Source organism: Pecten maximus, chromosome 7 (genome assembly GCF_902652985.1).
Source record: "Pecten maximus chromosome 7, xPecMax1.1, whole genome shotgun sequence".
NCBI classification, from domain to species: domain Eukaryota; kingdom Metazoa; phylum Mollusca; class Bivalvia; order Pectinida; family Pectinidae; genus Pecten; species Pecten maximus.
In genome coordinates, this window is record NC_047021.1 from 34,322,067 (window position 1) to 34,337,305 (window position 15,239).

The 15,239-nt window shown below is 37.5% G+C and overlaps 1 protein-coding gene across 1 annotated transcript in view; it reads right to left on the bottom strand.

The window, feature by feature from the left end:
* LOC117331181 (GRIP1-associated protein 1-like) overlaps positions 1–14,884 on the bottom strand; it is a 49,283-nt gene extending 34,399 nt beyond the window's left edge. The window contains exons 1-14 of the mRNA XM_033889779.1: positions 14,823–14,884; positions 14,096–14,162; positions 13,399–13,460; positions 13,055–13,081; positions 12,507–12,614; positions 9,416–9,569; positions 6,902–7,004; positions 6,225–6,280; positions 3,588–3,652; positions 3,109–3,207; positions 2,203–2,250; positions 1,899–1,930; positions 952–999; positions 482–581 (exon numbers count right to left, since the gene is read on the bottom strand). Coding sequence (XP_033745670.1) covers positions 482–581; positions 952–999; positions 1,899–1,930; positions 2,203–2,250; positions 3,109–3,207; positions 3,588–3,652; positions 6,225–6,280; positions 6,902–7,004; positions 9,416–9,569; positions 12,507–12,614; positions 13,055–13,081; positions 13,399–13,460; positions 14,096–14,162; positions 14,823–14,864 — 1,011 coding nt within the window. The 5' untranslated portion in view covers positions 14,865–14,884. The remainder of the gene's footprint in view (positions 1–481; positions 582–951; positions 1,000–1,898; positions 1,931–2,202; positions 2,251–3,108; positions 3,208–3,587; positions 3,653–6,224; positions 6,281–6,901; positions 7,005–9,415; positions 9,570–12,506; positions 12,615–13,054; positions 13,082–13,398; positions 13,461–14,095; positions 14,163–14,822) is intronic.
* Positions 14,885–15,239: the final 355 nt, after the last annotated feature.

Sequence of the window (15,239 nt, forward strand, 5' to 3'; positions counted from 1 at the left end):
AGTGTCAAGTTTACCTGTCGGTGATATGTACGTGTCAAGTTTACCTGTCAGTGATATGTTCGTGTCAAGTTTACCTGTCGGTGATATGTACGTGTCAAGTTTACCTGTCGGTGATATGTACGTGTCAAGTTTACCTATTAGTGATATGTATGTGTCAAGCTTACCTGTCAGTGATATGTACGTGTCAAGTTTACCTATCGGTGATATGTATGTGTCAAGTTTACCTGTCAGTGATATGTACGTGTCAAGTTTACCTGTTGGTGATATGTACGTGTCAAGTTTACCTGTTGGTGATATGTACATGTTAAGCTTACCTGTTTAAGATTTTCCGCGTCCTGTTGGTGATATGTACGTGCCAAGTTTACCTGTCGGTGATATGTATGTGCCAAGTTTACCTGTCAGTAATAAGCTTTTCTGCGTCCTGTTGGTGATATGTACGTGTCAAGTTTACCTGTCGGTGATATGTATGTGTCAAGCTTACCTGTTTAAATTTTTCTGCGTCCTGTTGGTGCCGTGACACCTGGTCAGTGTAATATTTTTGGTCCCTATCTCGAGCACCCTGAAGCTCCTCCATCTTTTTACTGTAATAAAAGCAATGTCAAATGTTCAATAATTTAAATATATCAATGGTTAATTATTCAGGAAATGACAGACATCACTTTCCAAGTTCCGGATTTGAGAATGTGAGGTTCCTTAGATTTGATGAATGCCTTACATAGGACTGTCTTCTATATCTCAAATGGTGAAAAGACATTTACCCTTTGGGGACAATGATTTCTTAATTCATGATTTGCAATCTTTCCATCAAATTCAAATAACAGTTATTTTACAGGTAGGTATTTTCTTGCCTTTTTACCTAGTATTCAAAACGATCATATGTACATCAGTGAATCGTATTGTAGCACCATTTATCATAAATAAGTCTTAATTGTTGGTTTTAATTCCTCTTACCTTTGTTCTTTAAACAACTGTTCCTTCTCTTCCTGAAGCTGTTTGTAGCTGTGAATAAAGTGTCAATGAGAATAACTTTCACATGATCTGTATTACGTGTATTACGTACATGATACAACACACATTTTCAAAGTAAAGTGTTTAGTTAAAGTGTACACATATTCTTACTCGCTCTCATTTGAAACTTGGTAATGGGTTTAATAGTTTATATGCAAAACCCTTTGAATTTTTCAGTTTGATGAACTTATCATAATAACATAGACATCACTGTATGTGTGGATGATAATCTGTTGTTGATCAAGTGCCAAGATCGCCACTTTTCTTCCAGAAACATCATTTAGGTGCACATCCATTGGTGTCTTGTATTAAGCAATTCAGTTTTGGCTTGGTTTATTATTGTCCTATCAACAGCTAAAGTAATTTAAGGACGGCCTCCCTATGTCCAGGTTTGGTTTGTATTGTAGATGCATGCATGTGGTGATAATGTGTGAGTGTGTTGTGGAAGGCTGCGGTATGTTATGTAGTGTTTGTCTCTTTGTGATAGAGCAGAACTGATGCAGACTTTATAGTGCTACCTCACTGAATCATACTGCTGAAACACACAGCAGGACACCCCACATGGTCACTGAAGTGTGTAACTTTGACCTTCACTAATATATTTACTAAGATTTCTACTCAGCTTCTACCCTTGTACTCAGATTTCTATATAAATACCTGTATACATGTAGACATCAGTACAGCTATATAGTTTCTAGATAACCTAACTATCATCATCACAGGTTTTCTTTGAGTTACAAATAATGTATGACGAAATATCACGTCCGAGGCTTAAGTCTTCTGAACTAGCCAGTGTTTTCAAGATATGTATGACAACTGCTCAATTCCTATAGAATCTAAATCTTAGCAATGGAGTACACATGTACATACTCGATGAAAAGATCACATACCTTTCTTGTTTTTTCTTTAGTTTCTCAGATAACTGTTAAAACAGAAGTTCATGTTAATTTTTTGATAGACCAAATGATTTTTGAAAATATTGCAACTGTTTTTCCCTGAAGAATCATAGGTGTAATTTACTGAAGGATCATAAGAGTTTATTGACCATGCAAATGCCTGCAAGTTAAACATGAATCAAAACACACACTAGTCACAGTCCTACAAACTTAACAAGATGTTGGTTCTTGGAGAATTTCTCAAACTAGAGGTTTTTCTTGTCTTGTTTTCAAAAGCATGAATATGTTGAAAACCTACCTTATCAAGTTCATCTTGCATTGCAGATATTTTTTCTTTAAAATTTTTCTGTAAAATAGAATATGTAATAATTAACTCTTATCAAAACCATCTAGAAATCCACAACCTTGAGTCAGGGGCTCATTCTCATAAATCAAGGGCTGGATTTTGTATTGGTAGCAACGTTGACTGGATTATCTACTGGAAATGTACCAGGGGCAACACAGGCAAAATTCCTTCATGTGAATTTTTTTCACAAGAAATTCATGTGAAATTGTGACTTTGTGTGAATATTTTGCTCTTTTCATGTGAATTTCATATGAAAGAATTTTGCCCTAGTATGTTGCCACCTAAAATGAAGGCTGCGAGATTTTCTACAGGAAAATAAATTTGCTAAAATGACAACTTCTCAACTGATTTTGTCAGTTCAGTATATAAATCAAAATAAATTTGATAATTTTTTGTTCATATCATTTAAGCAATGAACAGTGGTTTTAATGTTGTTATTGTCGATATGGCAGCAAGATATATGGTGGGCAAATGGCATGGGAACCTGTTAGGGTAGGGTTCCCATGCTGCATTTGCCCACCATACATCTTGCTGCCATATCGACTATAACAACATTAAAACCACTGTTCAATACTTATATTTACATAGTCTTACCATTTTCATCAACTTTGAAAAAAACTGAACCACAAAAAAAAATCCTGCCTTTTTAAATGTCACATGACCCACTGGGTGTTATAGCCTGAGGCACTGGGTGCTATAGGCGTATGGTGGCAACTGCCTCTTAGCATTGTGTCAATGGGGAAATGCAGAGCAAATGTAAATATATTGGCATTAACTGAGAAACATGAGCTACAATTTTCAAAAAGTATCAACAGGCATGTGATAAATTTCTCTATTTTAGAGAGTTGCCGTCCATACCTCATTGTTTGTCAACTGATCCTTCAGTATTCTCTTTTCTTCCATTTCTGTATCTAAATTCAACATCAAATCTGAAAAAAAAATCATTAAAAACCTGAACTTTTAGATAATAGGAATATTTGAGAATAAGACTTAAAACCAGTAACTTCTGCAAATCATGAGTTTACAACTCCACATAGAAGATGGCATAATTTAACAAAACAGAATCATTAAAATCAAATGTCATAGCAGTATTTACTGATGGTGAGGGTACTCCATAATGTTTGGGTGTTGAAATAGCTATATTATAAGCAATGTAATGCTGTATATGAAATATTTAATCACTTACGGCTGATACAACTTTATGCTTTGCTTAAGAATACGGTATATAAACCATCTTATCATTTGCAGCTCAACATAAATGTGATATGTTACTGACCACTGTATCAAACATTTTTTTGATATTTGGGGGTTAACAGGACATTGTGGATATGATTTACCATTATCTCACTTGAGAGGCCCTCTGTTACCGGTACATGGTTCACTGCAGGCTTCTTCTCCGTTACTGTAGACACAATAATATGATAGGGATCACAAACTGACCGGACAACAACTATGTACCTACATCTCTTACATCACTAACACATCCAATTATGATAGAGAAACTGTCTGCACTCCAGACTTTCAAGTCTATAATACTGAACCGAGTCTTCTATCATAAAGTGTACCGTAAATATTGACCCCACCCTCCCCTGTCAGCTTCCCTACTGTATAATATACTGGTACATTTTGACAACCCCTTCCCCTCTCAACCACTATAAATTTCACGTGTCTCTATGTCCCCTCTTTGACCTCTGTCCTCAAATCTGAACCTAGAAAATAACTTCAAACTTGATTTACCAAAAGTTGATGAAGCTTATAATTACAAAACCTTCCCTAGGGATGGACAGACTTTATAAAGCTTACAAAGCCTTCCCCTTGGATGGACAGACTTTATAAAGCTTACAAAGCCTTCCCCAGGGATGGACAGATTTTATAAAGCTTACAAAACCTTCCCCTGGGATGGACAGACTTTATAAAGCTTACAAAACCTTCCCAAGGGATGGACTGATTTTATAAAGCTTAAAAAGCCTTCCCCTGGGATGGACTGACTTTATAAAGCTTACAAAACCTTCCCCAGGAATGGACAGACTTTATAAAGCTTACAAAGCCTTCCCCAGGGATGGACAGACTTTATAAAGCTTACAAAACCTTCCCAAGGGATGGACAGACTTTATAAAGCTTACAAAACCTTCCCCAGGGATGGACAGACTTTATAAAGCTTATAAAGCCTTCCTCAGGGATGGACAGATTTTATAAAGCTTACAAAACCTTCCTCAGGGATGAACAGACTTTATAAAGCTTACAAAACCTTCCTCAGGATGAACTGACTTTATAAAGCTTACAAAACCTTCCTCAGGGATGGACAGACTTTATAAAGCTTACAAAGCCTTCCCCTGGGATGGACAGACTTTATAAAGCATACAAAACCTTCCCCAGGGATGGACAGACTTTATAAAGCTTACAAAACCTTCCCCAGGGATGGACAGACTTTATAAAGCTTACAAAACCTTCCCCTGGGATGGACAGACTTTATAAAGCTTACAAAACCTTCCCTAGGGATGGACAGACTTTATAAAGCTTACAAAACCTTCCCTGGGATGGACAGACTTTATAAAGCTTACAAAACCTTCCCCAGGGATGGACAGACTTTATAAAGCTTACAAAACCTTCCCCAGGGATGGACAGACTTTATAAAGCTTACAAAACCTTCCCTAGGGATGGACAGACTTTATAAAGCTTACAAAGTTGGTTTATCAGGTGATGTTACATCCTTCTGTTTTACTTACCTGGTTTATCAGGTGATGTAACATCCTCCTGCTTACTTACCTGGTTTATCAGGTGATGTAACATCCTCCTGTTTTACTTACCTGGTTTATCAGGTGATGTAACATCCTCCTGTTTTACTTACCTGGTTTATCAGGTGATGTAACATCCTCCTGTTTTACTTACCTGGTTTATCAGGTGATGTAACATCCTCCTGTTTTACTTACCTGGTTTATCAGGTGATATAACATCCTCCTGTTTTACTTACCTGATTTATCAGGTGATGTAACATACTCCTGTTTTACTTACCTGGTTTATCAGGTGATGTAACATTTTCCTGTTTTACTTACCTGGTTTATCAGGTGATGTAACATCCTCCTGTTTTACTTACCTGGTTTATCAGGTGATGTAACATCCTCCTGTTTTACTTACCTGGTTTATCAGGTGATGTAACATCCTCCTGTTTTACTTACCAGGTTTATCAGGTGATGTAACATCCTCCTGTTTTACTTACCTGGTTTATCAGGTGATGTAACATACTCCTGTTTTACTTACCTGGTTTATCAGGTGATGTAACATCCTCCTGTTTTACTTACTTACCTTGTTTATCAGGTGATGTTACATCCTCCTGTTTTACTTACCTGGTTTATCAGGTGATGTTACATCCTCCTGTTTTACTTACCTGGTTTATCAGGTGATGTAACATCCTCCTGTTTTACTTACCTGGTTTATCAGGTGATGTAACATCCTCCTGTTTTACTTACCTGGTTTATCAGGTGATATAACATCCTCCTGTTTTACTTACTTACCTTGTTTATCAGGTGATGTAACATCCTCCTGTTTTACTTACCTGGTTTATCAGGTGATATAACATCCTCCTGTTTTACTTACCTGGTTTATCAGGTGAGTAACATCCTGCTTTTTTACTTACCTGGTTTATCAGGTGATGTAACATCCTCCTGTTTTACTTACCTGGTTTATCAGGTGATGTAACATCCTCCTGTTTTACTTACTTACCTGGTTTATCAGGTGACGTAACATCCTCCTGTTTTACTTACTTACCTGGTTTATCAGGTGACGTAACATCCTCCTGTTTTACTTACTTACCTGGTTTATCAGGTGATGTTACATCCTCCTGTTTTACTTACCTGGTTTATCAGGTGATGTAACATCCTCCTGTTTTACTTACCTGGTTTATCAGGTGATGTAACGTCCTCCTGTTTTACTTACCTGGTTTATCAGGTGATATAACATCCTCCTGTTTTACTTACCTGGTTTATCAGGTGATGTAACATCCTGCTGTTCAATACCATCACTTGGTTCTTCACTGGAAATTAACAGCTAGAATTCAGTACCCTATATCAAACACTTAACCATAACATCAGCCTCCTCATTTCTTGATATACTGTAATTATCCAGTTACAATAATAAGCCCATGCCTGGTAATAAGTCTGTTGTGTCTATTGCTGTTCTGTAAAGTTACCAACAAATGATATTTTCCCGTATAACCCCATTCCCTGTGTTTAAGTCAGAGATCATGTTTTGTCCCCCAGGATTATTGCAGGATAAATACAGTATATAAACTACACCTATTTCTTAAAGAGAAGCAACTCTATATATAGAACAATCTTACACTTCTATTTGAACTCAAATCATTGCCGACAGACCATAAAATGTAAATTTGTTAATAAATTGTTAAGCATCTATTGGATGGATGGACTTTATGGCTTGTATGTAATTCATGCATGATAAATTGTCAATTCTACTGTATATAACACATGCTGATCATAATTCTGAACAAACCAATTCAAAACCAAATTAGATTTATCTCCCTTCACCTGCTTAGCTTGATGACATGTAAAAAGTTAATCAAAATTTGCTGAAACTGAAATCAAATATGGTGTACAAAAAGACAATATTGAAATACACTTTCTGTCTAGATATTTACCTAGCTGTAGGTTGATTTTCTGTGTCTGACAGGTCAGCAGATTTTTCAGGTGAACTGGGAGGAGATAGCAGCGCCATTTGTCTTTCATATTTCTCTTTATAGACTGTTAGAAAAATAGAACATGAGGAATGTTGTGAAATACAATGTATATGTTCAGTTAACATCTTAGAATGTGAAAATATGACTTATAATACTGTTTTCAAATTTACATCAGTCAAATCTTCAAAATTATTGTAATTTGTAAATTGGGATTTTTTATTATTAGCAGAAATTTCAGGTTGATTTCATTTTCTAGAACAAAAATTCAAGAAAATAGATAAAAAGGCGGGAATGGCTATTGTACAAAACAAAAGGGGCCATAGCTCTATAATTATGTAACAGGAAAGAGAGTAGTGTGCCTTCACCGGGGATCGAACCAGTGACCCTCGGCTTATTGGTCCACTGACTGAGATCTACTGACTGAGCTTAAAGGAAATTCCCCCTACCACGGAGCTAGGTGACCATATTAATATGTACACTATTTACCATAAAAACCTGCCTCAATTATATCATCAATATCCCTGGTTCACAACGAAATGTACAGTTCCGTCTTCACATTGTAGAGAGTACAGGTCACCTTAGTAGCTCAGACTAGCAGGAATTTCTCTTTAACTTAGTGGTAGGATATTTGCCTTGGGAGCAAAACGTCACTAGTTCAAACCCAAGCGTAGGCAGGTTTGTTTTTTTTCAATACTCCTTCCTATTACAGATTTGGTTCCGTTGACCACTCCAAGTGAAAGCTATAGGAGATTGAGAGGCTTCCTTGGAGCTCAAGAACCTAGATTGTGGTTGTTTTTTGGGTTGAAGACTTTGTGAAAGAGGGAGTAGTGTAAAAGTGGCGAGTATAGGTCACCTTACTAGCTCAGACAAGGGAGAATTTCCCTTTAGCTTAGTGGTAGGATGTTTGCCTTGAGAGCGAAAAGTCATTAGTTCAAGCCCAAGCGGAGCAGGGTATTTTTCATTACTCCTTCCTATTACAATATAATGGTTAAATATATAAAATCTATCAACTATAGATTCAACAAAATAAAACTTGTTGGCTGAAAGGTCTTAAGGTTGTAATAGCGGACATAAAACCTGAATAAAACAAGAGGCCCAATGGGCCTGTATCGCTCACCTGGCTCTACAGCAACGTTGAAGTTGATTGAGGTCATTTCTACAGATACTATGCTGATTACCTCTTTATTCAAATATCATAGTAAGCTAGGTTTATTCCTATTAATAATTTTTCTAGTCCTTCATTCCAGCAATCTATTGGCCTAAATCAGGTCTCGGAGGCTCTTGGCTATCGCAAAATTATTGTTTACGGATTTAAGCCGTTTTCACACCTGTGACCTTGAATGTAGGTCAAGGTCATTTATTTGAACAAAATTGGTAGCCCTTCACCCAGCATGCTAAAAGCCTAATATCAAGTCCCTGGTCCTTTTGGTTATTAAGGTTGGTTTGGTTTGGTTTATTTTGTTTAACGTCCTATTAACAGCTAAGGTCATTTAAGGACGGCCTCCCGTGTGTGCGACATGAATGCGTGTGGTGAGTGCGTATGTGTGTTTTGGGAGGCTGCGGTATGTTCGTGTTAAGTCTCCTTGTGATAGGCCGGAACTTTTGCCGATTTATAGTGCTACCTCACTGAAGCATACTGCCGAAGACACCCAGCAGCACACCCCACCCGGTCACATTATACTGACAACGGGCGAACCAGTCGTCCCACTCCTTGTATGCTGAGCGCTAAGCAGGAGCAGCAACTACCATTTTTAGAGACTCTGGTGTGTCTCGGCCAGGGGACAGAACCCAAAGCCTTCCTCACAGAGGCGAACACTCAACTAAAGGCCAAAAGGTTATTAAGGAGAAGTCAATTGAAGATTATAGCCTATTTGACCAATGTGACCTTGAATGAAAATCAAGGTCATTTATTTGAACAAAATTGGTAGCCCTTCACCCCAGCATGCTACAGGCCCAATATCAAGTCCCTGGGCTTCTTGGTTATTGAGAAGAAGTCGTTTGAAGATTATAGCCTATTTGACCAATGTGATCTTGAATGAAGGTCAAGGTCATTTATTTGAACAAACTTTGTATCCCTTCACCCCAGCATGCAACAGGCCTAATATCAAGTCCCTGGGCCTCTTGGTTATAGAGAAGAAGTCGTTTGAAGATTATAGCCTATTTGACCCATGTGACCTTGAATGAAGGTCAATGTCATTTATTTGAGGGACTTGTTGTTATTCAAGAATTGTTTATGAAATGCAAGAGATGACATTATCATTTTGAGTTAGATATTACAACACTTGATACATAATAGAATAGTTAATACGTTTATTAAGATTGTTCAAAATTTCTATCACAGCTCTAAGACAGTTTTAGTAAATTAAAAATTTCTCTTCTAATCAACAGCCATTCTAAAATCTGAATCAACACTAAATATAAAATCTTTTGTCATATTTCCTAATTTTTATCTATTTTTCTTATTACGGTATTTACCTGTTAGGTTTTTCTGTAAAGCAGCATTCTGTGCCTTGAGGTGGCGAATCTCATCATCAGTTTCGGATACAGTGGAGGCGTTTAGGTTGTCAGAAACATCTACTCCTCCACCTGACTTCAACTTTTTCTCTAGGTCTTCATTAGCTGCCACAAGCTGAAATGAGGAATTAACTCTTAAGACAATAACATCTTAACCAATTTTATTGAAATATAGCCTTAATAATACAAACTGTGTTTAAATCCTGCAGTATGACCTTTAAATGCTCTCATGAAACAGGCCAATATCTGCATCTGGAATTATTACAAATGGGTACTTTTGTAACAACAACTACAAGAGGCCCAGAGGGCCTGTATCGCTCACCTGGTTTCATGAGATATGGAACAAGAACTATGCTTAAGTATATTTGCCACTGGTATTGCTATGTCAATATATATCATATGCATTTTATATGGTTACATAAACATTGTTTTTATTGTAATTCTAAAAATGTCAATTTAGCCAAATTGATCCCTTTTGGCCCCGCCCCTCAGCCCCACCAATTGTACAATTTTGAATCCCTACCCCAAGGGGATGCTACCAAGCGAATATGAGCGATATATATATCCATTGCTTAGTTTCAGAGAAGAAGTTGTTTATATCAATTTAGGCAAATTGACCCCTTCTGGCCCACCCCTCAGCCCTCAGGGGGGTCAGCCCTATCATTTGTACAATTTTGAATCCCTACCCCAAGGGGATATTACCAGTCAAATATGTGAGATATCCATTGCTTAGTTTCAGAGGAGACGTCGTTTATATCAATCTAGCCAAACTGGCCCTTTTTGGCCCCGCCCCTAAGACACCCAGGGGGTTAGCCCCACCATTTGTGCAATTTTGAATTCCTACCCCAAGTAGGTGCTACAAGGCAAATACGTGAGATATCCATTGCTCTGTTTCAGAGGAGAAGTTGTTTATATCAATTTAGCCAAATTGACACTGTTTGGCCCCGCCCCTCAGCGCCCCGGGGGGTCAGCCCCACCATTTGTACAATTTTGAATCCCCACCACATAGTGATGCTACCAGGAAAATATGAGCGATATCCAATGCTCGGTTTCAGAGAAGAAGTCGTTTATATCAATATAGCCCAATTGACCATATTTGGCCCCGCCCCTCAGGCCCCTGGGGGGTCAGCCCCATCATTTGTACAATATTGAATCCCCATCACATAGTGATGCTACCAGGAAAATATGAGCGATATCCAATGCTCGGTTTCAGAGAAGAAGTCGTTTATATCAATATAGCCCGTTTGACCATATTTGGCCCCGCCCCAGAGGCCCCCAGGGGGTCAGCCCCACCATTTGTACAATTTTGAATCCCCACCACATAGTGATGCTACCAGGAAAATATGAGCGATATCCAATGCTCGGTTTCAGAGAAGAAGTCGTTTATATCAATATAGCCCGATTGACCTCATTTGGCCCCGCCCCAGAGGCCCCCAGGGGGTCAGCCCCACCATTTGTACAATTTTGAATCCCCACCACATAGTGATGCTACCAAGCAAATATGAGCGATATCCATTGCTCGGTTTCAGAGAAGAAGTCATTTATATCAAAATAGCTAAATTGACCCCTTTTGGCCCCGCCCTAGAGGCGCCCAGGGGGTCAGCCCCATCATTTGAACAATTTTGAGTCCCCTACCCATAGGGATGCTTCTGACCAAATTTGGTGAAATTCCGATCAGCGGTTATGAAGAAGAAGTCAAATAAGTCAATTGTTGACGGACGGACGGACGACGGACGGACGGACGGACGACGGACGACACGGTATGGCATAAGCTCACCTTGGTCCTTCGGACCAGGTGAGCTAACAAGCCAAAGGCTAACTTTATGCAACCCATCTTCACTAGCCAAGGGTTACAATTTACCTTCTCCTCTTGAGTAGGCAGATCGTAAGCCTTGGTTAACAAAGATGTATACAACCCTGCACCTACATAAAAGTAAGAATTAAAGGGACATAACTCAAAGAAAAACATCATCCAGATGAAAAATAAATAGTAAATTCACAAATTCAGACACTATCATGTAAACGAAGGGCACTTTAACTTATTGCAGTAAAATCGGTTCTATGCTAGCTGTTCGTTTGTGAAATAAGGATGGGCCTTGTGATTTTATGTTGCTTTCTGGTGAGCCCTGACAAAGATTTGCAAGGCCTGTATTAATGTCTACAGCTCTGTCTGTCAAGATTTATGCATGAAATGTTACATCTAAGAAATTCACATATTGGTTTGTTTGTATACATAAAAAAGGCTCAATTTTCCTAAAAATTAACTGAGAGAGTAAGGGGTATTACTCCAGACAAATTTCTGTCTACAGACAGATATTCTGATTCTTAATTCCATTTCACCACCTCACAACACTGTTACAGGGGTATAATTATACTCAATATATTTCAAAATCCTGACAATGTAAAAACAGATATTTGAACTTAAAAACATCAGGATTCCATTTAGAAATGTTTTAACTTCCTAGCACGAGGTCAGGCATGGTCCATGCTTGTCGATATGCCTATTTGTCTTGTTGTCACCACCCTTGTCCCCAATTTGAAAACAATTTGCATGGTGGGTGTCGTCAATGAAGCAGTTAGAAGACGCTTACTCTTCCGGAACACCTGGTCTTAATATCCTTATACGTTTTAAAGTGTCTCCATGTAAATCTATAATTTTTCTTTCACAAGTGTGAATTACGGTTTCATTTGAATGTTGGTATTCTTTTATGTATTTCTTTATGTATTAAAGAGCCAAAATTTACATTTCCACCAGTCTCCCATTGCCTCAGTGTTAATCTGGGCTGCATCTATGAGTGTATAGATGCAGTCAACATCACATGATGTGATTGTTACATCATTTTGATCAACATCATGGAAATGCTTAGCTATGCGCTACAAATGAATTAAATGCAGGATAATTATTAACAACAATTGCGTTACTATGACGTCATTTCCGGGCTATGTTGATCATCGTCATGGCAAGGCTTTGCACTGTGTGTCAGCTTGTTTGCAATTCAATCACAGAAAGGAAGTTGATTTACATTTGCCGACGTCATGGTTACATACATACTGTTGATAGTTCTGTCATTAGTGTTTCATTCTGAAGACGGAAATCCTCCTCCTGACTCTCCAGTTTCCTCTGTAGAGTGTCACTCTCCTGGAGGAGGAGCTCAACTTCCTGTCAATGAAAAAAGGTTACAAACCTTAGAGCTTATAATATGTGCACCATGTTAATTAGTCAAGTATTCTGGAATTACCAATAATATGAAACTTTATAGCTCTCTTCAGCCCCTGGTCTGTTTATTCTCCATGGATCTCAGTGTAAATTTATCTTTTGTTCACAGTAAATCATCATTTTATTGACTTTGAATTTTGAGTGACAGTACTTTTATAACACATCTTGAAAGTATTCCCTTGTACATTACAAATAGATTGATAGTCCTTTTGGTTTTACAGAAAACAAATGTAATTGTACATGTATATACTATAAATGTATTAATGAAAAAATACACATGCAAAGCACATTTTCATCAATAGACTGGAGCTTGTACCATCTGTTTTATCTAAAAGAATGCACATGTTTATATTTATTGTATACACATATATATGTATACCTACCTTTGCCTTCTTGCTTTTCTGTATTGCCTACAAACAAAACAGTTGTGAATTATATAGACAACAATAATGTAAATCAGTATTAATAAAAGATGAATTCATTGTACTTGTTCATTTGGAGATTTAGGACCTCCCAACAGCTTAAGTTATTTGAAAGTCTAAAATCATGTAAGAACATCAAGAGGCCCAATGAACCTGAAGCACTTGACTGATATGTCCTTTTAAAATAAACAAACAATCATATGGTAAAAACAATTTCACCATTAATGTTTATTACCCCGAGTACCTAATGGTATACTGGGATATTTTTTTTTTTTTTTAGAATGAATGCAGATTGTCTAACATACCTTATTTGCCTTCTGTAAATCCCTTTCGAGATGATCTGTCTTTTCAGTCCATGATAAGATTTCTTAAAGTAAAAATGAAACTCAATGAAATTGAATATATATATACAATGTATACAGATCCAATATCCCTTCCATCAATTTGTGAAAACAGGAATTGATTTTTTAAGATTTCAAGCTATTTTAATTTTGTATCTGGTTGTTAGCTGAACAGATATCTGCTATCTAAGCTTAAAAATTATATTATATTATATTTGGTGCAAACACAAGAAAATTGGTTGTGACATAACACCTACCATACATATATGGATAAATGAGATGTGTATTTACCCAAGAACACCCATTTAGTCTCATCTTGGGGTTTTATTCCGTCAGTATAGATTCAACAGTGAACTGAGACATGCATTGGTGAATCTGGTGACTCGAGTCAAGTGGGATTTTGAGCAAAGATACCTGTACTACAATACTATAATCAGAGTTCATAGGGTTTGGCATGAGCCCTGTACAAACATCCCCTGATGAGAAATTATATCAGAGCTATCTGTACCAACAGTTTTAACTAAAGAACTGCATTATTCATATACACAGCAAACCATCCAGATCTATATAGTGTCTAGCTCTGCTGAGTGCTAGATCTGCAATTTGTCTAGATCTAGATCTGCTGCAGTAGATTTAACAAGACTATGACTATAGTTTATACCCCTTTCTTGCTTCTTGCACTTTCCTTCCAATTCATAGTTGGCTGTCCTTAAATCTATAAGTTGCAACTGAAAGAGCAAAGAAATAACAAATTGTTAACTTGTTTGGGGGAAAAAACAATACACAAAAATGTAACATGTATATAATTTCTTGGTATATTTCTCACAACACTCTGATTGGGGAAGTAGTTGACAAGTCATGCATAAAACTAACTAGTCAAAAAAACAACCTTGAAAGGTTGTGATAGCCAGATTTCGACAGACATAAGATGAACATATAGCTTGTGTTTGGTCTTGGGGCAATGTAAGGAGGGGAGGAGTTGTGTGCATTTCGAACATTTTAAATCCATTCTTTAAGTTCTTCATGAGTTTTGATTTTTTTAATTATTAACATCACTACGACACTTGTACTAGTATTTCAGGTAAAACAGCAGCTTATAACAAAGTTATAAGTTATAACATCAACACTTATGTCAGGACATCAAAACGGCCAGTGGTCAGTAAGATTCAGCCAGACAGTGTAACCCTGTTCTACTCCAAATAACTTTGTGGAGGGGGTGTACTGACGTACACTACAGTACGGCCAGTGTTCGTTGGTCAGAGTATCCATATTGTTATCATATGTCACGACGTCGATATAAACCTGACAATAACCTATATTGTGTTATCAAATCGTGTGTGTGCATCTTAAGACTGTCATATGACACTCAGATTACGCGGTTGCAGTACCTGCATCCGATGGAACTCCTCCTCCGACAAGGAGGACGCCATCTTGGAATTGTCAATGTTGTCAAATGATAACGAGGCTACATAAACATAGGTAGATCAAGGGCCTGTTCGTTTATGCGGACAAACCGGTTCGTCAGTTTATAAATGTAACATTTCAAACATATATCTTAACGGACCTGCAAATGTTAATACAGGCATTGGAAGTCTTCGTCAAGGCTCGTCTGAAAATAATATAAAATCACCAGGTCCGTCATTACTTCATAAACGAACAACACCGGTCCAACTGGTCTACCTGTTTGGACCGTCTCGTCCCCCAGTGCGACAGGTAACTTACTAGTCTGCAGCTGTTGCAAATTTATTAACTATTTTTATTAATTTTGTATACTCTGTCTAACTGATGGTATTATAGATGTCACA